The 24,210-nt window shown below is 44.2% G+C and overlaps 1 protein-coding gene across 1 annotated transcript in view; it reads right to left on the reverse strand.

Annotated features, from left to right (window-relative positions):
* Positions 1-24,210, reverse strand: part of PCNX2 (pecanex 2) — a 245,957-nt gene that overhangs the window by 17,575 nt on the left and 204,172 nt on the right. Inside the window, exons 26-28 of the mRNA XM_059715472.1 lie at positions 22,697-22,950; positions 13,709-13,942; positions 11,541-11,644 (exon numbers count right to left, since the gene is read on the reverse strand). Of these exons, the coding sequence (XP_059571455.1) occupies positions 11,541-11,644; positions 13,709-13,942; positions 22,697-22,950 (592 nt within the window). The remainder of the gene's footprint in view (positions 1-11,540; positions 11,645-13,708; positions 13,943-22,696; positions 22,951-24,210) is intronic.

Here is a 24,210-nt window from a genome sequence, read left to right on the forward strand (position 1 = left end):
CATCTTAAATGGAAAATAGCCTCAGTAATGCCAGCTAGTGTACCTGCAAAACTGCATACTGCAGATCTGGATCATTTCTTGACCTTTGTAGTAAGTCCAGCATAAATAAATTTTAGTAGGTTGTGTTTATGTAGGAGCTTAAGTACCTTGAGATTGAAGAACTTGTCAAGGATATCTGAGAAAAGTTTTGCACACACCTGCGGTGTTTTCCATCAAAATGAGGAAAACTGTGCTTTTAAAAGGAACTAGGTAGAACCCCATTGTTCAGATTGAATTTGGCTTGGATCTTGACACTCAAAACTAGATACATGAGGTCCAAATTCAGGCAGATCAAAAGTGAAGAAAAAAGCATTTGCATAAGCCCCTGCAAAGCAAATTATTGAATTCAGCTATAAGGTTGGACAAAAATACTTCTCAGAACTACGCAGCAGATGTTTATTGTTTACCCAAAGTTTGTATTCTTAATTAAAATTATTTAACAGTCCTAATAATGCTATTTAGAAGAAGCAGGTCATGGTGTTTAAGAAACAGAATTAAACCTTGGGACATCTGGTGCAAACCCATAGTATATTGTTAAATCTACCTGACATGATTTTGCTCATTTTTACAAGGGTGGATTTTTTTCATATTCTGTAGGCTCTTAGAAGAAAAAGCATTAAGATGTTAGAGATTCTTATTATCATCCAGGCTTTCTCCAGAGAATGTGTTCTCTCTCTCTACCTAATTGAGCTTTCTTAATTATTTTGGGAGAAGAAAAAATAAAAATTCTTATTTAAAAAAAAAGAGACCAGAGATTAGGCAGCTGCCCAGCCTATCTTCAGCTGTAATACATTTCTAGTTTTGCCTTTAGTGGATAGTGTAATTTGAAAATTATAATAGAGAGAAAGAAATAGAAAGAAACAGCTGGATACTAATTTTCTTTTTAAAGGTACGGTGTAATACAAGCCAGCTAATCAGGAGGCCAGACTATAAGGCATCGACCAATTTCACTGCTGGGAATGTTATGACTACGCTGATTTTTTAACTTGTTTGCATTTATTAGTGTTTAGTAATACAGTGCAGGATTTTCACCCTGCGTTAGTAAATTGACCCAGCTCCTCAGAAGTACTTAAGGTCTTAATTTCCGTGGGAGCATAGCACCTAACTATTATTGAAAATCTGGGCCCAAAACCCTTTTAACTTTCCAACAGTACCCCCTATAAACTGCTAAATTATATATGACAACATCCTGATTAGAGCCTGGGAAGTCTTTGTAATAAACCAGTTTCGATAAATGATGATGATGTAGATCCACTGTAGTTAAATGCACCTGTACATAAAACTAGTTAGAACTCAGAACTCACCCATTTGGACAAATATCCATCATGCAGCTGAATTCCCTCTTAGAATTTAAATCCTCTTTGCAAGATGAAAATTAAGAAAAAAACTCCTAACACTGACTCCATGGTACAGGTAAGACCACTGAATCTACAGTAGAAAGGTGCCTAGGGAGAAAGTTGGGCAGCAGGGGATATTAATTTTTTCATCATTAGAGCTGCAACGTACGCCACATCATCGATGTACACAAGGAAGGCAACAGAGCCAAAGCAGAACTGCCCTGCTCGTCAGAGTTCTCTGTGAAAACAATGGTTGTCTTTACACTAGACTTTTTTCCTGAAAAAACCTCCCAGTGTGCTAACTATGGCTCAGCTGCACTATTGAAGCAATACTGCAGACAGGGCTATGGGCAGCCATCAATATTTTAAATGCCATTGTTATTTTACACTGCTTAAGGCACATCTATATGGCAATTCTACATGGTGATGAGAGATGGGTTTGTCAATCTATTTGAGAGAACTAGCAAAACCCAATAAAAGTGTCACAGTGAAACTGAAGACTCTCTGCTCCCTCAAGAGCATGTCACTTAGAATCTGAGCAGTTCATAGATCAGATTTGATACTTAGCCCTACATTTCTCCAAAGAAGTCTATCCACCTGTGTGATGGAGAAAGCTGTCAAAGTCCATAATGATTTGGGGAAGTCTTTTTCTGCTGTCTTCCATGTACTTTTATCAGCATCATGTGATATGCTGGATCAGAAAATGTTATTAGCTGTGGGCCTACTCTCTTTCTATGAGCATTATATATTGCTCTCTGTAGTTTTCGTGCAAACATCTATGTGAGAAAACACACAACCCATATTTTCAGGTAGTCTTTGAAGATTAGTTTGTATCGCAATTAAGCTATAGTTCATTGCTCGGTGAACACTTTTGTTCCTTTTCTTTATAGAACTTCAGTGTTTCATGTTAGGCTAATTAACCACTTCCTCCCCATCCCCCCCCCCCCCCCCCAAAAAAAAAAACCAACCAAAAACAAAACAAAAACCAAAAAACCCTTCAGGCTCATGGAATGACACAAGCACATCAGACAAGGATCCCTGACCTTGTTCTAGTGAGTGAAATAAGTTTATCTTCTACTGTATGTCTTCACTACATTCATGCTGTACTGCTCTCTTTCACTTAATCTCTCATTTACAGCCTTACGAGAAAGCATATCAAACAAAGAGAAATCATAATGGCTATACAGTCTTAAAGATAGTTTGAATCGCCTCCCAGGGCCAGACAAGAAGTAAAACATAGTGGACATAGGGATGGTGACAGTGAGCTGACTGGGGCTCCCTGCTTTCTTCTCTGATGAGCCCTTGCCTCCATGAAGCTGCTTTAACTTGCACCATAAAAACGCTAAGACATACTGGAGCCTTGTTCTGTCATTCCTCTCTCCTGGCTCCATTATGATGTGCTACCAGGGGGAAAAAGGGTGCTGCAGTGCTGACGGATAATGGAGTAGGGTTCCACCTGTTAAGTTACATCTCGCTGTTAGTTTAAGTCAGGCTTGTCCAACATGTGGCCTGCCAAGCCATTTCATCTGGTTCGCGGCAGCGGCAGCATGGAGCCGCTGCCGCAGAGCGCAGAGCCGCGGCGGCAGGGCCGTGGCGAGGCAGGCAGGGCCAGCCCGCGGGCCCCAGCTGGCAGCGAGGGGAGGGGAGCTGCTTACCCCTGCGGGGCCCGGGGGAGCGGCCCTGCATGGGAGGCCAAGCAGCAGCTGCTGGCACTGCCGGCCCACACGTGCCTCCTCACCTGCCTGCTTCAAGCCAGCCCCACTGCCCTGCCCTGCCCTGCTCCACAGCAAGGCAGCGCCTACTCCCCCGGCCAGTCTCCTCCCGAACGCTGCAGCTCTCCAGGCCCAGCCACCTGCACGCTAGGCCCCGAGGGGGCCGCTTCTCATGTGCTGCTGGGGATGGGAGGAGCCCGGCCAGCAGAAGTGGCGGCGGAGCCATGTGCCGCACGGGATGGGACAAGCCTGCACCGGTTAGTCCCGAGCAGCACACGATTCCACTGCCGTTTCTACTGGCTGGTGCAGATCTGGCCAGCCTTGTCCCATCCCCAGCAGCACATGAGAAGCCGGCTTCAGCTGCATGCTGCTTTTCCTGGCCGGTGCCAACCCGGTTCTGCCCAGGCAGGTCCTGCAGCACCATGTCAACCCAGGCACGGCACTGGCAGGCCAGGTGGGCCCCAGGTTAACCCCAGCCTGGCCCCGCAGTTTCTCCAGCACCAGGTCAACCCAGTTGTAGCCAAGTGGCTCCTGCAGCACCATGTCAACCCGGGGACACATGCCATGTCAACCAGCACCATGTCAACCCCTGCAACTTCACTGGTGTCAAAGGTCACGTGACATCACTTCCTGATATGATACCACTTCCTGTGACATCTTTGAATATGGCTCGCCAGCCTACTGGGTGATAAAAAGTTCGTGATCCGGCCCCACATTCCAAAAGGTTGGACACCCCTGGTTTAAGTGCTCTGTGTAAAATGCAAAAGTTAGAGCATGTGGTGGGCCAATAGGGGGTGCTCCTGTGCTGGGCCACCTTCCAGGCTCTGAGTGCCTACCTGGGGGAACTCATGTCTGGCTGACTCCCTTTCTGAAGCACACCCGCTAGCCTGGTGGCAACGCCTCCACCATCCAGGATTTGGACTGATCTTGGGCTCTGTGCCCCCTGTGTTCTTGAAAGTACTTGACCCACTTCAAGAACTTGGGGTGCTTCCCTCAGTCTGAAGCATAAATAGTGGTCTCCCTTAGTTAGCTGAACCAAGGGGACCCCAAGGCATAATCTAAACCCACTCCCAATAAGTCTCCCATGCTAGGTACAAAGGAGAACTTTATTGGTTACAAGGAGTAGGTTTGGAATAGGGTACAGGGTACAGAAATATCAGAGAAATCCCATAGAGCAAACTGGCATGGCTGGGTAGCCTTTGAACACGCATCTGAGTTACTGAAAGCTATATATCTAGTTGGATCTCAGGTAGCTTACTCATAAGTATCATCCAGAGGCAGGTGGAGATTCCCTCTGGAGGCAGGCAGTTCATCAGTCATGAGGTTCAAGAGCGAGAGCAAGTCTCAGACTTTTCATCATGGCTACCGCCCCTTCTCCTGGGCAGTCCTTAACTTATATAGATCTTATGACAGGGGTGGGCAAAATGCATGCGGCCTACGGGGCCATTCCATCTGGCTTGAGGAGCCCTTAAAAAATTTAGAAAATTAATATTTATCTGCCCTGGGTTGTCTGTCATGCAGCCCACGATGGCTTATCAAAACTCAGTAAGTGGCCCCCTGCCCAAAATAATTGCTTGCCCCTGTCTTATGACCTCATTTACCTGGTCCAATGGAGGTCAGCACCTGTTGGCTGCCAGCCAACCAATTTGAAATGTATCACTGTTTGCCGGGTAGACTGGCATTGCTCAGAACAATAGGGAGCCCAAGCCCCTCACCCTGGTACATGATGCCAGTCACGTAGGCAGAGGGAGCAGGTTTTCCCCCTCCCTCAGGAATGTATCCAATTCAGGGTCACATGAAGAGATGGGGCAGAGGAGTGACCATGGTAACCAAATTGTCAGGTAGCAGAGTTTTGGAGAGAGACAGGGATGGTATTTTGTCACAGAGCATGTAAGTACCCAACGATTCTAAAATTCAGCCTTGTTTATTGGCAATACTAGTAAATATACAGAGGATTTAAGGGATTTTTTTGTTTTTTGTTTTTTACACACACACACCCGACCCAATGAATGAGGGAACCAATGGAAAAGCAGTGTCATTCTTCCAACTACACCGCCTATATATTTAAGATGCTGCCTAATGACAATTTAAGTTCATATGTGATTTGCATAGCAATGTTCTGCCATGTTAATGAGAACATTTATTGTGCAGTCTAGTATTAATGTAGAGTTTGTACTGACATTTACATGAATGGGTACACTGAAAAATTATTTACATATATTATATAAGAAGATTTCAAATCTTGTTTTACACATTAACATTTGCTGATTAATAGATTAGAAGGAAATCATGTGTAATGAGTGCAAATTGATAGCTGACATACACAATGTAAACTTCAAATCTGATGAAACTGTGCACATCTCAAAACAACTCTCTGATCATTAGCTCTACATTATTATTTTTTGCTAAGGAGACAGATGCTTAGAGCTCCCCAAAATATGTAAGGGCTCATTCTATTAATGTTAGTCTAACTCATCTTTGCTAAAAATCAGTGAAAATACTCTATATTGACATCAACACAGCAGAACACAGAATATAACTCAAAGACCACAGATTCTCCATCTCATCTGTTAACTAGGGCTGTGTGAAGCTTCAGGTGCTGATTCAATTTGGAGGACATTCAGCCTGATTCGGTGGCTGAATCTCTGAATGCAAATTGAATCAGGAGACCAATTAAAAGGTTGGAATTGATTCAAAGGTCTCTGAATTGATTTGGAAGAGATTTGGAGCGCTTTGGCGATTTGGGCAGTCCTCACTGGCTGCAGCAGGGATCTGGACCCAGGCTCCATGCTAGTAAGTGTGGGGGAAGGGGAGAGGGAGGCTGGCAGAGGGGAGAGGGGACCATGGGGGGACCCCTGCCAGGCCCCATCCCTTAACTGCTTCTCCAGCTCCCCTGAGCACCCCTGACCCCTGTCGGCTCCCCAAGCCCCTCCATGGCTGCCCTGCTTGCCCAGCTCCCGGCCCTTTAAAAAACAAAACAACCCCCTCCCCCCCAGACTCACTGGCTGCTGCAGTGGCCTTGGGGATTCTGGGGGCTTGTGGAAGAGCCCCCGTGCAGTGCAGGGCAATGGGGGGCAGCAGGGATAGCTCCCCACCTGGCAGGAGCTGGTGAGTCTGGGGTTTTTGTTTTTTTTTAAAGAGCTAGGAGTTGCCCGGGGGGGGGGGGTTGGGACAGCAGGTGGGGGTCGGGGGGATCATGGCAGAGCCCCTCATGCAGCATGGGGCAGTGGGAGGCAGCGGGGATCATCCTCTGCCCAGCAGCCCCTGGTGAGTTGGGGCTTTTTTTTTCAAAGAGCCAGAAGCTGGGGTGGGCAGGGCAGCCATTGCCAGGGCTGGGAGAGTGGGTGGGGGATAGGGCCTGTGTGATTAGATTCAGATGATTCGGCAGCAGCTGAATCTCTGAATCAGAGTCAGCTGAATCGATTCGGGACAGGGATTCGAATTGGCTGAATCCGAAGTGAATACTAGCCGCTTTGCACAGGCCTACCGTAAACATTGCATACCTCCTGCCATGAAGTCTACTTAATAGAAATAATTAGCAAAGAGGAAAAAAGCACAATGTGCAGCCCCTTGTTATAGCTTAGAATTTCCTCACAAATTCCTAGAGAAGCTCTAGAAATTGGAAGTCCTCGCACAATCACAGAACTATAACATGACTGAAATAACAGAGACTTGGTTGGAGCTTGCATGACTGAAGCACTGTCATGGATGGGGACAAACTGTTCAGGAAGGACAGAGAAGGGGAAAAGAGGAGGAGGACTTGTGCTTTATGCAAAAGATCTGTATGATTTCTCAGCATTCCAGTATGAAAATCTCTGTTGAAAGTCTCTGGATTAGGGTCAGAGGAGAGAGCAACAAGGGTGATGTGGTAGGTGTGTACTATAGATCACCAGGCCCGGAGGATGAGGCTTTCTTCAAACAGCTAGTTTCCTGATCACAGGCCCTGGTTCACATGGGGGGACTTCAAATCACCCTGATATTTAATGGGAGGGCAATACAGCAGTGCATAGGCAATCTGGGAAGTTTTTGGAAAGTGTTGGAGACAACTTCCTGGTGCAAGTGCTGGAGAGGCCAACTACAGGCTGTGCTCTTGCCCTGCTGCTCACAAACAGGGAAGAACTGGTGGGGAATGTAGCAGTGGATGGCAACTTGGGCAGCAGTGACCATGAGATGAGTGAGTTCAGGATCCTGAGGAAAGGAAGGATGGAAAGCAGCAGAGTAAGGACCTTGGAGTTCATAAAAACAGACTGACTCATGCAGGGAACTCATGGGCAGAATCACCTGGGAGGCCAGTCTGCATGGGAAAGGAGTTCAGGAGGGCTGGTTGCATTTTAAAGAAACTTTACTGAGAGTGCAGGAACAAACCATTCTGATGTACATAAAGACTAAGATGTATGGCAGAAGAACAGCTTGACTTAGCAGTGAAGTCTTCAGTGAGCTAAAACACGAAAGTAAAGCCTACAAGAAGTGGAAACTTGGACAAAGGACTAGGGATAAGTATAAGAGTATCACTCAGGCATGCAGGGATGAAGTCAGAAAGGCAGAAGTGCAATTGGAGATGCAACTAATAATTGATGTGAAAAGTAACAAAAAGGTTTTCTACAAGTACGTAAGCAACAAAAGGAAGATCAGGGAAAGTGTGGGTCTGTTACTGGATGGGGAAGACAGCTTAGTGATAGATGATGCAGACAAGACTGAAGTACTCAATGACTTTTTCAACTCAGTCTTCACAAAAAAGGTCAGCTTGTAGACTACTGCACCAGGCAGTGCAGTTTGGGGAAGAGGTGAGCAGCCAACAGTGACAAAAGAACAAGTTAGAGAATATTGAGAAAACCTGGACATGTCTGTCCATGGGGATGGACAGGAATAACCAAAGGGTACACAGAATGTTGTTTGATGTGACAGCAGAGCTTGGAAAAATCATGGGAGCTGGGGCACATGACTTCTGAGGAGAGGCTGAGGGAACTGGGTTCATTTCATGGGGGGGAAGGGAAGACTGAAAGGGGATTTCATAGCAGCCTTCAACTACCTGAAGGGGGGCTCCAAAGAGGATGGAGCTAGACTGTTCTCAGTGGTGACAGAACAAGGAGCAATGGTCACAAGTTGCAGCAAGGGGAGTTGATGTTAGTTATTAGGAAAAACCTCTCTCACTAGGAGGGTAGTAAAGCACTGGAACAGGTTACCCAGAGAGGTTGGAGAATCTCCATCCTTGGACATTTTTAAGGCCTGGCTGGACAAAGCCTTGGCTGGGATGATCTAGCTGGGGCTGGTCCTGCTTTGAGCAGAGGATTGGACTAGATGACCTCCTGAAGTCCCTTCCAACCCCAATTTTCTATGATTCTACAATTCTATAAAACTAGGTACATGGGCATCGCAGAGGGGGATATTACTCTTGTACTGTTTCACAGCAGAACTGCCTGTGCCAAATGGAAATCCAAGGTCATTTTTAAACAACCTAAATAAAAAGGTGTAGAAGGAACCCAGTGTTGCTATACTGTAGCATCTGGATATTACAGCAGGCTTGGTTGGCTCTCCTTGCGCTACAGGGTCTCTCCAAACATTGGCAGATCCAGGAATTTAAAAAGTAACTGGAGCTGCAGTGGTCACTCATTCCCAGCCTTTCCCCCAGTACCGCACTGATGGGGTGAAAGACCATGCCATGGGAGCAGGACCCAGGGACTTTTCCTTAAGTCCCCGAATCAGATAAGTTGGAACCTACCCAAATCGCTTTTGCACGGATTTTGCGGAAATTGCTAAATTGGGCAATCTCAGCGAAATTCACAGAAAAAGACAACTTGCTAAAAATAAAATGCCTGCTCCCCAGTGGGACCAAACAGTCCTCCCAGCCATGCAGCTCACTTGGGGGAAGGGTGGAGGGAGGCTGCCAGCACAAAAGTGAACATGCAAAATGGCTGCCCCTCCTGCCCCTCACCACTGACTGGCTGAGAGGGCTGCCTGTCATACGGCCCCACCCCTCTCCACTAATCAGTGTTGGGGGGCAGGGGCCACCTGACAGATAGCCCTTGTAGCCAATCAGGGGTGAGAGGTGGGGTCACCGGGGCCCATCGGGCAATCAGAGGTATGGGGAAGGGATCTGCCATGATAAGCCCTCGAAAATGATGGTCAGCCCCGTGATTTGCCTGCTAAATCAACTGGCTGCCTTCTCAAGTTGGGTAGACCCCTACAGATAAGAGTCTCTCCCTCTCCCCTTGCTCTCAGCATCCCAGTGGCCACAGGGGACTCTGTTCTCAGCAGCACCTCCTGTCCCTTCTATCACCCTCCTTGTCCACTCATCATTGCCATTCTCCTGGCAAATTCTGCATCACTCCAACCAGTGTTGCAGGGAGTGGCTGTACAGGAAGCCAGGCTTTGCTGGGTCAGCAGTGGCAGTACATGGGCTCCCTTGCCCTACATCTGCAGAAGGAAGTACAGGGAAGAGAGGGGAACTGACCGCCCATCACTGCAGTCGCTAGCTGAGCCTGGCTCCCTGCATAAGTGCTCCCTAAAATCCTGACTGGAGTAGGGCAGAAGCAGCTCTTGAGTTTTCCTCACCTCGGGTCAGCCAGGGACAGTGGCTGCAGCAGACAGAGAAGAGGGGGGATAGGAGAAGAGGGGAGAGGAGACAGCTTTGAGAACAGAGGAAAGTATTGGGGGGGAATTCTTCAAAAACAGTCTCTGGCTGCTGCTCCTGCACTGTGGTCCAAAAATGGGGGGGGGGGGGGTGACCTTGGCTCTGCACACCCTCTGAATCCATCTTCATCCCCAAATGTGCACGTGCCAAAAACAGCAGTTAGGTGGCCATATACCTACCACACAGGCGCATGAAGAGGAAATATGATCCAACTCCTACTACCTATTTCCATGGACACAGTTAAAACCCTTACAACAGCTCTTGGAAATAAATAAACTTGACTTCAGTTTTCGCTTTGTTAACTCTTTGGAATATTATGAAAATTTTATATGTTTGCAATAACTAAGATATTACTAACAACTCTTCCAGCTGTCCATTACCTTACAAACTGATTAAACAGAGCTAACTTTGCTATAATAACTGCAAGAATTCCAGTGCACTTTCATAAAGGAAACTGAAAACTCCAGTATATCAACACTTTTAAGGATCTTTACTGGTATCTTTACATGCAGTCCTAATGTACCTATCACTGTGGTAGGATTTACTGGAAGTCTAAGGTCAAAACTACTTTAATCTTTCCTCTGAAAATAAGAATATAGTAAGTGCCACATTGAGTCAGACCAGTGGTCCATCTAGCCCAGTATCCTGTATCTCACTGAAAAAATGGCATGTATTTGGTGAGGTACAGGATACCACTGGATAGACCACTGGCTAGATAGACCACTATTAAACATGGGCAGTGGGGGAGAAAAAGTGTAACTTTAGGACAGAGGTTGGAATATTGTTCATTTATGAAAAATAACACCAATTTGAATGGATGAAAGCAGACAGAAAAAGTCAATCCTATCTAAAATAAGTTAAAGCAGCATGCAGCTGTTAATAGCAAAAATATCAAGAAAGTTACTGAGAAAAACAGACAGCAGAAGCACACTACATGGGTCCAGGGATGTTTTGAACAACAGGCTCAAAGGAAGACATAAAAGCAGACTTTGCAAACATTTCAAATAAAAAATTAGAAAGCTAAAACAAATATTTAAAGGATAGCTTTATCTTGAGAAGGGACAGGCTTGAAACATTCTATAAAATGCTTTTTAAAATAATGCAACTTGGTTTTACTTATTCTTTGTTTAATTCTTTAAATAAGGTAAAGGAGTTTAATCCACTCCTATACTTCTGTGCCATGGCTTAGTGCTCCCCCACCCCCAAACACACTGCTGACCTGCACGGCAAAATATGCCCCATCCTGAGCAGTACCAAGTCAGGGGCCAATATCAGCAGGGGCACATGGGCCCCCCGGACCTCACCTCCAGTCACCTGTGGGTAGTGGTGTGGTGTGAAGCTTGCCAAGGAGCAATCAAATTCTTATTCTGTGGGTCACTACCATCATCATTTCATCAAATTATTCAGTTGCATAGCAACTAGGGTGTTCAGCTCTGTGGAATACAGGAAGCTCATGGATTTATTATTTAGCCTACTAATCCATGTTTTGTTGGGACCTTCTTTGAACAGATCAGTTAACATCTTTTTCCTCTAAGAAGTAAGTCCTCGCAACACTACTTCAGGCCAGGATTCAACCTAAAATTAATCATTACTCTGAAAACTCCATAGGATAAAATTCTACTTTGCCAAAAGAAAAAATAAAAAGTTAATATAATTTATTGTTCAGGTTTCTAAGAAAAATTGTGACCAAGGGCAGCATTTAATACTAATTTTTCAATGAAATTATCTCTGATCCAGGAATCGTTTTAGATTTCACACTAAATGAAAAAGCTAATCAGATTTCTTTTTTTAAGATGGGGGAAATGTATTTCTAGAAATTACCTGATGGCCATATTGTGGGCAGCTGTTCCCAGAGTTCGCCTCCCCAGAATACATAAGGCAAAAGAAAGTGTTACTAAAGGAGAATCTTCATCACTGTCCAGATGCTGGAAAGATGTAAAGATAATATATTAGTTCTTCATATAAACATTATGAAACAAAGTAACAATACTCCTGTAACTATAATATTCCTATACAGTGGAAATGTGCATACACCAGCAGTGTCAAAGATATGGGCTCTGGACTCAACCCCTTATGCTGCATGGAGGGCACAAGCGAGACCCAGCATCGCATACTCTGCACACAGCACAGAGGGGGTCAGTCCAGGATGCATATTTCATGTAGCACCCCACTGACTGGCTCTGCATGCTGCCTCTGGGGCTGGTCCAGATCGGGCCATTCCAGAACCAGTGTGAGAAGCCAGCCTAATGAAATGCTATATGCAGCGTGCGCCCTGTGCTGGCTTCGTGCTATATGCAGCATGTGTAGCACCAGGGGTCAAAGGCACGTAGCACCCTGGACTGACCCTATGTGATGCCTGCAGCACGGAGTCTAGCCCATGAGCTATAGGTGTTGTGCACTCCATGCCAGCTCCATGTACTCCAGCAAGCCCCAGGGTGGTCCAGGTCTGGCCTGCAGTAACCCTAATCTGCAGCACCAGTTCAGTTTGACACAGTAGAGCTACGGCTTGGAGACAATGCAGTGGGGAGCTGCAACAGTCAAAGGCCCCTGCCACACATTATGTATATTATGCAATTAACTGGTTAATTTCACAATAAATTTTGACTGACCACATATGCAAAGTAATTATCATGACATAAAAATATCTATATAAAGATATCTATCTATGAAAAGAGCCAAGCAGCTCTAAAGTGAGTGCTGGAAAATGTAGCAACTTTATAGCTGGTTTCTATCCTGTTTTAATTTGAACAAAGTGGTGGGTCCCATTGTGAAGGGAGAAGAAAAAGCAGGTGGGAGATGCAAGAGGAAGAATTCAGTGGAACAGGAATTAGAGTAGTGATCCACCTGAGAAATGGTGTGGTGGTGATGACAGGCAGGCTTAACAAATGCTAAGGAAGGGGAGAATGAATCTTGAAACTCAAGGGGGCTGCCCAGGTTACAGACAGCGGCAGCTAATGGGAAGTATGGGTAAAGAACCTGAACACACAAAAGACATAATGACTGGAAAAAGTTATGCTGGTTATTAACTCTGCTGTCATCAACAAAGTATTAAACTCAGTGGAATTTGCATGTCTAACTGCATAGTGCTTTCAATGAAACACAGTAATACATTTGAGTAGGAAGGATGGCTGAACCTGAATAATGTTAGGGTTTCAGAGACTATGAATGGGTAACTGTTAACTCCCTCCAGTTAAATGATAAGTTTCCATAGTTTTGCAACACAGTGTTAGATTTGAAATACGACCTTTCAGATTTAACCTGATACTCTTGGCTAATCAGGTCTGTAATTCCTTGACAGCTGAAAAGTACACCTATGTGTAACTAGACTGATATTTTCCCCCTAAATTTGCAATATTATTTGACCTACAGCAGTGATGCTTTGAAGTTATGACAACTTAAGCACTGTTACGATACTTAGGCTTTTCCTTGGGTGTATACTTCCACTAGCAGCAATCATTTTTTTTAAAGATTTTAAATGCAGGTTTACTAAAGGTAATAAAGTTAATGCTGATGGATAGTGTACATGAAACTACTTATTTTTCCCCAGTTTCTCTTTTAACATGCTCCACAAATGGTTTGCACATTGTACAAAACATATTTCCCGTTATACATTACTTTACACTTTGAAGAAAATACTGTATTTTCTTGCATACAGCACACACTTTTCCCTCCAAAAACAGCTGCTGGAAATTGCAGTGTTCATTATATATGAGAAATATGATAAGAACAGTTTCTGCCTGTTACTAGCAAAAGTTAAAAGTAAAATCTGCATGTCACTCACGAGCAGAACAATGAGCAGGCTCTGCTCCCTAGCTGCTACTACAAGGAAAAGTTTTTTGTTTTTTTCCTTTCAAAAAGAAGGCATGTATTATATTTCGGGAGTGTTATATGTGACAAAATATGATACTAAACTTTAGTTACTCTTTTATTTGCTCCAGTGCAATACCTCTATAATTCAGTATCCTAAGAATTAAAAGATACATGCTTACCTCTATTCTTTTTCTGGCACAGTACTGAATCCAGTCTAGATAAACACTGCAGAAGCTAGCTCTGGTTATTCCTTGAAGGCATGGAACATAATCCTCATCAATGTTAATGTTGAACAGTGCAAGGTCACGTTCAATGTAATGCCATTTGGCATAGGGTTGTAGTATCTTCTGGATTGATTCATCTTTTATCCAGTCTAAGATTTTGGGTGAACTTGCTGTAAAGTATATTATGCTCTGTTGACAAAACGCAGACTTGTTAGCCATTGTACCTGTTTTTGAACCACTGCACAAAAGAGAGAAAATCAGATTAAGAAGGCATTAATTACCCCCAAGAATATATATTATTCCTGGTCCTTGTCATCACTGATTCACAAAACTGTTTATCTAGAGTGACTGCAATAATTTGCATCTAAATAGTAGACAAACAAGAAAGGAAGAAGTCTGCTGAGTGCTAACCGAGTGTAAATGAATGCGACTTAAAAGAATATTAATGAAAAGCAATACACTACAATTGGAATCGATGCTTTCAACACCTGTTTAGTTAATTGGAAGAAGTGACTGTTACTCTAGGGAGTCTACTGCAAATGAAAATGACATTGATCAAGGCTTCTGCAGATTTTGCAAATCTGATTTTCAGTTTTCAAATGGCCAAAAACATCTGATGTTGTTTCACCTCTTGTGAAGTTCCAGATTTCTGAGAATGCAACTCTCCCATTTCTTTAACAGGAACATGTTTATCAGAACGCAACTGTAAATATGAGAACTTCCAAGTGTAAAATATAGCTCTGAAAAACCTTATTTTACTTGTTGTTTTGTTTTGGCAATAAATATATTGTAGTTGCCTGCTTGTAACACAGGCTTGGGCACAGGACACCTACCAGGCAATATAGCACCCCAGAAAACCCTTCCCAGGCTACACACCTGGGTTGCAGGCTGGAAAGGTGGCTGGCTGCGAACAGGGGAAGCTGGGGGACGTGGCATTCTATGACCGTGAGACATTTGCGGGGGGCAGGCGGAAAGGCCAGATTGGCTGGCAGGGCTGCACCTATCGGAAGTGGCCGGAAGGAGCAGGCAGGGGGTAAAGCACCAGGGAGGCTCCCAAGGAGGGAAGCCACACCAGAAGTCCCCTCCCTTACTATATGGGAGATGCAGCAGCTGACAGATGGCAATCGGCTGCAGACCCAGGAGTGAGGGATGTGAGTAGTCGGGCTAGCCCCAGCTGGGCAGCCAGGCAGCAACCAGGAATCCGGAAGGGGAATAGCTAGAGCCCAGGGATGAGCCTCAGAAAGGAGAGGAGGAAGGGGGAGATTTGCAGTCGCAGGCCACACCAGGCCCAGAGGAAGGCTCTTACATTTGTCTTGTTGACTTCCGAATGGGCAAACCCAGGGTGAAGGGAATAAAGAACAGAGCCATTGGTGCATACTTCCACCATTAGAAGGCCTAGCTCTCACCCCCGGCTACACTGTTGATGAAGTTAGTGAAATAAAAAGAAAAACTGGATAGCTTTTTACAAGTGAATCTGAAACAATGATTGATCATTGATCAGCTCTCTCAAAGTTTGAAGGAGGAGGAGGAACACATTCAGTAAACATTTTTTAGCACATACATAAATTAATGAAAAAGTAACAAGATCCATATCTACATCAGGGTTCCTAAGGTTCAATCCCTGCAGATGAATGATCTAGGAGCATCAGGAAAAAAATGAGTGGCAATGGAGTTACAATATATTTATAAGTAAAAGACAAGGTTATACAAGGTCAGTGTTGCAGAGGACAGTAATTGCAAATTAAATGATTCTCATATCAGCAATGGCAATACTAAAACCAGCTACACATCTCTGCTCATACTGAAGTCAATGGAAGTTTAAGTGCACAGAAAATGTAGGATCAACTCTCCTTACTCCTTACTAAGAGGAGAATAAGGTGTTTGAGTCAACATGGCTGAAGGAAACAGGGATGGGAGTAGAGAACAGCAAGATTTTCAGCTGGCACCAGAGCAAATCAATAATGGATTAATTTTGAATTGGATAGTAAAATGAATGAAGGCCTGTAAAGTTGAAGAACTTTGCTAAGGCTTGAAAAAGGACAGTATTAATAATCCCTGTTTAAAAATTCTAAATCTATTTCTTATTTCAATAATATAAAATACACGCAAAAGGAAAACTGGATTCTAGAGAAATAAGACAGATACAAACTAAAGATCAAGTCTCAGATTTTGAGTATATGCAGAGAGATAAGCACACTTTCTTTTAAGAAGAATCAGACAGAAACAATGGGTAGTGAAATGCACAGCACTCAGAGACTAAGACAACTTCTTGCTGACTAAATGGTATTTAAACAAGAATAAATTGAGAGGAGACAGAGGCAGCACTAGGAAAAAATCTCAGTAGTCAGGCAGGACATTATTTCACATATATGCAAAAAGGCTACAGAAGCTGACCCAGTTTATTGGAGGAGAGTAAAAATCCTTTTACGTGAAGAAAAAGGTGGCTTCCTGGCTGTCAATGCAATGGCAAATGAAATAGATTAAACTCAAGAAGCTCAATCTAACCCTTTAATAGGATAATTTTCTTAAACCAGGGCTGTCCAACTGTCAGCCTGAGGGGTTAATTTGTGGCCGCTGGGCTTTCACCTAGCCATTGTTCTTCCTATTACTCAGGCTGCAGCAGCAGCTGGGGTCTCCAGGCTCCCCCTCCCTCCTCCAGATTTCATTTCCTGGCTGTACCCCAGAGGGCAGGGCATAGTGGTGCAGCCCTTGGTGCTGGGGGAGCTGTGGGTGAAGCTGGATCTCTGGTATACATAGTGCAGTGGGAACAATACCCACGTGGCATGTGGCACAGGGAACCAGTCTTTTATGCTGGTGCCACTTGCAAGGCTGTGGTCCCTGACCTGTTAGAGGTTGAACAGCCTTGTCTTAATTACAGAACCCCACTAAAGTTATAGCCAATGAAGACAGACCTATTCATCAGCTCTCCCTTGATATGAGGATGATGTCTGCCAGGGGGGAGAGGGGGGGATTACTGGTGAGTTTTAAGGTGGCTGAGGAGTCCAATCCATGATCTGCAAGTTTTTCCACAGACATAAGTGGTGCCTGGGGCAGTGGGGGGCGTGGGGAGGGGAGAGGCACAACTGTTGGCCAGGATCTCATGCACTTTCCTTCCTCCTCTGCTGTTTCTTGGTTTCCTGAGCAAGACGGTTCTCTTCAAAGTGGGCTGTAGCTTGATGTACAGTGCAGCGCCATTGAAACCTGTTATCAGCCAGCACTTTCCAATGTGTAGGGTTGATGCCACCCTTCTTAAGGTATGCTTTCAACGTGTCCTTGTAGTGCTTCCTCTGTCCTCCACGGGTCCTCTTACCATGAATAAGTTGAGAGAAGAGGACTTGCTTCAGGAGATGAGTGCCAGCCATCTGCACACAGTGGTCAGCTCAGTGGAGTAGATGTTTCATGATCTTTGCCTCAATGCTGGTTCCGTTAGCTGCAGAGATGATGCTGGCATTGGTACAGTGGTCTTCACTTCTAATGTGAAGGATCTTCCTGAGGCAACACTGAAGGAAACATTCCAGGTACTTGATGGCTTCAATATGTCACCCACATCTCACACCCATAGAGAAGCATGGGGATAACAACTGCATTGTAGGCCAGGATCTTAATTTCCATCTGCAGATCTCAGTCAGCAAAGAGAAGCTTTCCACAGGAGATGCTGGCACAGCAAATCCTATGTTCGATTTCTACATTTACTGACTTGACTAGAAGAGATGACTAACAAAGTATGGGAAAAGCTCGACATTTTCCAGGGTTTCTCCACCAATGGTAATTTGTGGGCAAAAGGAGGCAGCTTGTGCTGGGGCAGGCTGATGGAGCACCTTGGTCTTCCCAAGGTTAAGGGCGAGTCCCAGGCTGTGATAGGTACCTGAAAAAAGGTCAAGGGTGGATTGCAGATTGGTTTCAGTGTGTGCAAGGATAAGAGTCAACAGCATACTAAAGGTCGGTGATGCCAGTCTTGGTAACTTTCATTTTGCTGTGAAGGCACCGCAAGTTGAAAAGCTGACCATCCACTTGATACTCAACCCCAATTCTGGGAGGATGGCAGTCATGGATAAGAATCAAAATCACAGCAAGATAGATGAAAAAAAGGGTTGGGCCAATGATGCAGCCCTGCTTGACACCAGTATGGATGGTAAATGGGTCTCTCTCTGATCCAGTGCATAGGACTGTGGCAGTCATCCCATCATGGAGTAGCCTGTAGACACGGATGAACTTCAGTGGACAACCAAACCTAGCCAGCACTTTTTGTAAGGCTTTACAATTGATGGAGGCCAAAGTCTTGGTTCGGTCTGCCCTGGGGGACTTGGGGCAGGTACTCCAAGGCCTTGGTTAGGTCAATGAATGGCATAAACAGCTCCTGGTTTTGCTCTCTACACTTCTCCTGGATCTGTCGTGCAACAAAAATCATGCCCGTGGTATGCCGAGATGGTCTACAGCCACACTGGGATTCTGGAAGGACATCTGCAGCAAGGGGGAAGAGGCAATTCAGAAGGATGCAATGGAGAGGAAGGCAATGCCTCGGTAGTTCCCACATACTGACTTGAAGATGGCCACAAAATTGGCATTCTTTAAGGCAGGTGGAGCTTCCTCATTAACCCATATTTTGATGAGAAGGTGGTGAAGTTTTTGCGCTAGTGCTGTTCCATCAGTTTTTAAGACCTCTGTAGGGTTGCCATCTGGGCCTGGCACCTTATTATTCTTGGTCTGAGTGATGGCATGTCAGACTTCTTTGAAGGATGGAAGATCAGCAAGAGGTTTATTACTGGGTGTTGAGGGATGGACTTAATGGTGGCAGCCGATACCTCAGATTCATGGTTGAGTAGAATCTTAAAGTGATCCTTCCACTGTTGTTTGGTGAATACATTGTCTGTGAGAAAGGTGGAACCGTCCTTGGATCACAAGGGGTTGGGCCACTGGAATGTGGCCCATGGATGGCTTTTATTGCTTGAAAGGAACTTCTCATATCATGTTGATCAGTGAAACTCTGGATCTCCATGGCCTTCACTTGCCACCATCGGTTCTTGATGTCCTGTAGCCTCCTCTGAACTACAGCTTTGAGCTGGTGGTAAGCCTCCCATTTTTGCTGGTTGGAGGGTTAATTTTGCCAACTGCAGAATGTGGTTCTCTTCTAATGGATAAGTGTTAGGATTTCCTCGTTGTTCTTGTCAAACCAACCTTGGTGATGGTAAGTGGAGTATCCCATTGATTCATGCCTTGTGAATAACATTCTTAAGCTCCCCCAAATACGTTTGGATGTTCTTGATGTCATCAGGTAGGCCAGAGAGCCTCTCAGTAAGGAGTTGCTGAAGAGCCTCACATCTAGCTTGGTTCTGGAGTGCCTTGATGTTAAATCTCTTCCACGTTCCTTTCAGTTGTTTATGGTGTTATGGTGCATGCTGCATGTCCATGATTGATCTGACTAAATGGTAGTTCATTCAGCAGTCAACTGCATCTCTTAGGACTCAGGTGATACGGACGTCAGTACAATCATTGGCTCTGACAATAATATAGTCAAGAAGGTGCCAGTGGTTGGAGTGTGGATGTTTCCAAGTGGTCTTATATTTGTCACTCTGTCTGAAGATGGTATTCATGATGAGCAAGTCATGCTCTGCACATTTGCTGAGGAGGAGGATACCATTGGAGTTGACTTTCCTTACCCCCTCTTTTCCAATGGTGCAACTCCAGAGTTCAGAGAGTTGCTCAACTCTTGTCTTGAAGTCACCCATGAGGATGAGCTTGTCTTCCCTGGCAATGGCAGTTGGGATTGTGCCAAGAGCACAGTAGAACTGTTCCTTGTTGACTTCATCATCAAGTGTGGGGGCGTACGCATTGGCAACTGTAGCATACTGATTGTTATTGAGCTTGAGAGGCAGAATCATAAGGCATTAATGAATGCCCACAGAGAGTTCTGAAAGCTGGCTGACAATCTTGTACTTGATGGCAAAGCCAACCCTGTGAATGCACCTCTCTTTAGTTGACTTTCCTTTCCAAAAAAAGGTATAGCCACCTTCTTCTTTCAGCTGGCCTTTATCTGCCTAGCAGGTCTTGCATCTGTCCAGCAAGTCCTCAAGTACGCCTGTTCCACTGTTGGGGTCTTCAGGGGTTTGGACCATGCTTAGTCTGGGACCTCACCTCAGATCTGTTCACCAAAAAGAACCTACCAGGAGTACAAGACTCCAGATGACATAGCTTTGAGGGTCATTGGAACACACAAGCCTATCTACCATGACAATGTTACGGTCCGAGAAGAGGAGAACCATTCACATACCTTACTACTGCATATCTTTTGGTCCTGCTACATGTTGACTCCCACCTATGTGTCCCCAGACCAGATGTTCTAACCTACCTTTCCATAAAGCTCACCTTCCTCTGACTTGTTAGGATGGCATCATAATCTCCTCAGTTTAAGCCGCTGATTTGAAAAAGCTAGAGAAAAAGCTACAACTTGCCAAGAACACTTGTTCATTATCTTAAACTAATGAACTGATTTGATTCTAACTCAGCTTGTTTTTCCAATTTTACCGACACTTAAAAAATTAAACCAAGTGTGAGAATCTTCTGGACTGAAATTCAGTACAGAACAGCAGTACAGAGCTGCCTAAACACAGAGTGGCTTCCTTTTCATTTCCAGTTCCATTTTATACTAATACAATTTAATAATATGGTGCTTAATAGAGTTAAATAGTTTAAAATTGTTTAATATGTTTAAACAATATAGTGCAAATGTCTGTGCTTAACAGGACTCATTTTACACCAAATTTACTTCTGCTGAGCTGAAATCAAATTGGCCAGGATGCCTGACCAGAGAGGTGAAGCTTGAGGCATAAACCTGGATCAGAAAGCACAGTGGCAACTATGCACAAATGAACAGTCTGTGCATTTGCAAGTGCGATCAGCGAGAAAGCCATGCCTTTGCAAAGCAAACATTAGAAGCATGTGAAAATTTGTCCGGGGGAAACTTGCTCCTGTTGGATGTGGGGCTCTATTCTTTGTACAGGCTGCATCAAGTTTTGGGAGTTTTTTTAAAGCTTGGACAGCTTGACTTGAGATATTAAACCTATTCTCAATTATAATAAGCCACCAGCCATTATCTTTGAAAAATCATGGTGACTGGAAGAGGTCCCAGATGATTGAAAAAAGGCAAATATAGTGCCTATCTTTAAGAAAGGGAAGAAGGAGGATCCAGGGAACTACAGACCAGTCAGCTTCACCTTAGTCCCTGGAAAAATCATGGACTCCATGAATCTATTTTTAAGCATCAGGAGGAAGAGAAGGTGATTAGAAAGTTACCATGGATTTCCCCAGGGCAGATCATGCCAGGCCAACCTAATTACCTTCTATGATCAGCTGACTGGCTCTGTGGATGCAGAGACACAGGTTCTGCAGATGTCTTGACTTTAGCAAGGCTTTTGATAATCTTTCACAACTTTCATGTAAGCAACCCAAGGAAGTATGGGTTGGTTGGATGAATGGACTGTACAGTGGATAAAAAAATAGCTGGATTGTCAAGCTCAGAGGGTAGTAGTCAATGACTTGATGTCTAGTTGGCAACTGGTATCAAGTGGAGTGCTCCAGGGGTTGGTCCTGGGGCTGGTTTTGTTCAATATCTTCAACAACAAACTGGAAGATGGGATGGAGTGCTTCCTCAGCAAGTTTGCAGATGACATCAAGTTGCGGGGAGCAATAGATACATTGGAGAGTAGGGATAGGATTCAGAAAGACCTCGACAAATTGGAGGATTAGCCTAAGAGAAAGAAACCCAACTTTAAATTATGGAGTTCAAAAAGGACAAGTGCAAAGTCCTGCACTTAGGACAGAACAACCCCATGCACCAGCACCGGCTAGGCAAAAACTGACTAGGCAGCAGGTCTGTAGAAAAGGAACTGGGGGTTACAATGGACTATGAACTGAACATTAATCAATAGTGTGCCCTTGTTGCAAAGAAGGCTGATGGCATATTGGGCTGCATCAGTAGGATCATGGCCAGTAGATCAAGAAAAGTGATTCCCCCTCTATTCAGCACTGGTGAAGCCTTATCTGGAGTACCGTGTTCAGTTTTGGGCAACCCACTACAGAAAGGATGTGGACAAATTGGAGACAGCCCAGTGGAGGGCAAGAAAAATGGTTAGGGGGCTAGGGAACATGACTTCTTAGGAGAGGCTGAGGGAACTGGGCTCTTTTTATAGGGAGAAGGGAAGACTGGAGGGGGATTGGATAGCAGCCTTTAACTACATGCTAGACTGTTCTCAGTGGTGGCAGATGACAGAACAAGGAGCAACAGCAGTCTTAAGTTGCAGCAAGGGAAGTTAAGGTTAGATTTTAGGAAAAAACTCTCTCACTAGAAGGGTAGTAAAACTCTGGAACAGGCTACCCAGAGAGGTTATGCAATCTCCATCCTTCGAAGTTTTTAAGACCTGGCTAGACAAAGTCTTGGCTGGGATGATCTAGTTGGGGCTGGTCCTGCTTTGAGCAGAGGACTGGACTAAATGACCCTTCCAATCCCCATTTTCTATGATCCACATGCTTATGAAACAATTATAAGCTAGACCAAGAAAACCTATTTTTAAAATGAAAACCATGTGCTCACTCATGGGTTTTGTACTGCCTAAACCAGCTCAATTAATCTAGAACAAGTCAGCATGTAGACAAGGCATCATTATATAGAAAGTTCTTTAAGAAATGTAATAATCAAAAATAAAGGAACTAAGTATCTTTTGTGATTCAGTGGCCTTGGTTTCATAATGTAATTTGTTCTTTGTAGAACAAATCACAGGATTCACTATTTCAACAACAGCTCTTCCAGTCAGCGCAAATTAGCAAATGTAAACCTTGTTATTTAAAATGTATTATTTCTGTTAGATAGCCCTTTCTCATTCCCTTTTTAACTACCAAAAAATTTCAAACTAGGAATGGAAGGTAGAATTCACTGCACTTGTAGTGTACCTTTATGTAATATCTGATGAGTATTCTGCGCAGGTCGAACACTTGCAGCATTGTTGCAGCATTGTTATCAATGATACTATAGCCCTCCAGGATATACTGGGTTCGAGTTATTTCCCATGTCAGCCATCGGAGGTTAAAGGCTGCGTTGCATGATAGCAAGTGAGGCAGGTGACCTGGCTTACAGCAGCAGCAGCCTTCATTGTCTTCATCTCCTTCTGTTATAGCTTCCACTTCTCTCTGCTGGCAGTATGTCCCTTGGGAGTTAAAAAGGATAATACAATGGCAACTACTAGAGGAAGAAACAATATATATTCGAGCAGCTAATGAAAATCTAATAAAAAGAGCTACAGATATGAATTAGGCACATCAAGTCATCTATATGTAGCTGAGAACAAAAATATGAGAATTATTTATTTAAATCTACAGCAGCCGAAAGAGGCCAAATTGCATACTCTGGGCATTCCAATATGAATTAAATCACATAAAAGACTTCTGCTCTCACCTCAACAACTCAATAGAATAGAGCAAAAGGAGTCTCCCTTCATCACCCCAGGCAGATAAGACAACTACTCCAATTCTCAACCCACCTCCAAAATGCACAGGTAGCAAAACAGTTTTTGCCATGTGTAAGAATGCTAACAAAATCCGAGTTCTGATTTGGGAAGTACATTCCAAAGAGAGCACACAGTTGGCAGCTCCTTCTCAATTAAGTCCAAGCAGCTTCAGATTAAATGCCTTCATCTGATAGCAGCTATATCAGTGAGCCATGAGGAGAGATACAGTTTCTTACATAGTGTCTCTTACATAGCCTTAAATTCTTTAATTTAAAGTTGGGCATCTTTCAAGAAAAAAGAAATTATCCCAATGGAAAGTTACAGCCTTGGAGCAGGAAACACTTGGTGTCAATCTATGGCTGGCATGAGACAAAAGGTCAGACTAATGATCATAATGGTGCCCTCTATATGAATCTATTCCCAAACCATTTAGGAACTAAAAAGCAAGGTTAACAAGTTGCACCAGAGAGCCATGGATGACAGTACAGTTCACAAGGCACCCGAATTATGCTTTTGAGGTGTGGCTCTTTTTATTAAGTAAAATGTATCCATCATGGACTTAAATCACACATGAGCCTATTTTGAGGTCATTAACTGAGACCTGTACAAATGGAAAACTCTTGCTCACTAAGAGCTGATACATTCAGCTTCCAGGTGGTCTTCATAGGAGAGAAATTTGCCAAAGACTTTATTGCAGCCAAGAGAAGAGACATTCTTAGTAACTAAAACCTTAGCTGTCAAAACAGAAAACCAGCAATAGACCACTTTTGAGTGGAAACGATGGTGACTGTATTTACAGACACATTGTTATCTATTTTTTACAATGTCCATAACAAGATCATCATCATTAGCTTAATTGCTACCTGGTTTATGTTTGCATCCCCATCATCACTTAGCTTTATATCTGTGGTGAGTATGCCATGTCAGTTTTCACATATGAGCAAGTATACTCCAGAACTG

The sequence above is a fragment of the Alligator mississippiensis genome, chromosome 1 (assembly GCF_030867095.1).
Source record: "Alligator mississippiensis isolate rAllMis1 chromosome 1, rAllMis1, whole genome shotgun sequence".
Classification (NCBI taxonomy): Eukaryota; Metazoa; Chordata; order Crocodylia; family Alligatoridae; genus Alligator; species Alligator mississippiensis.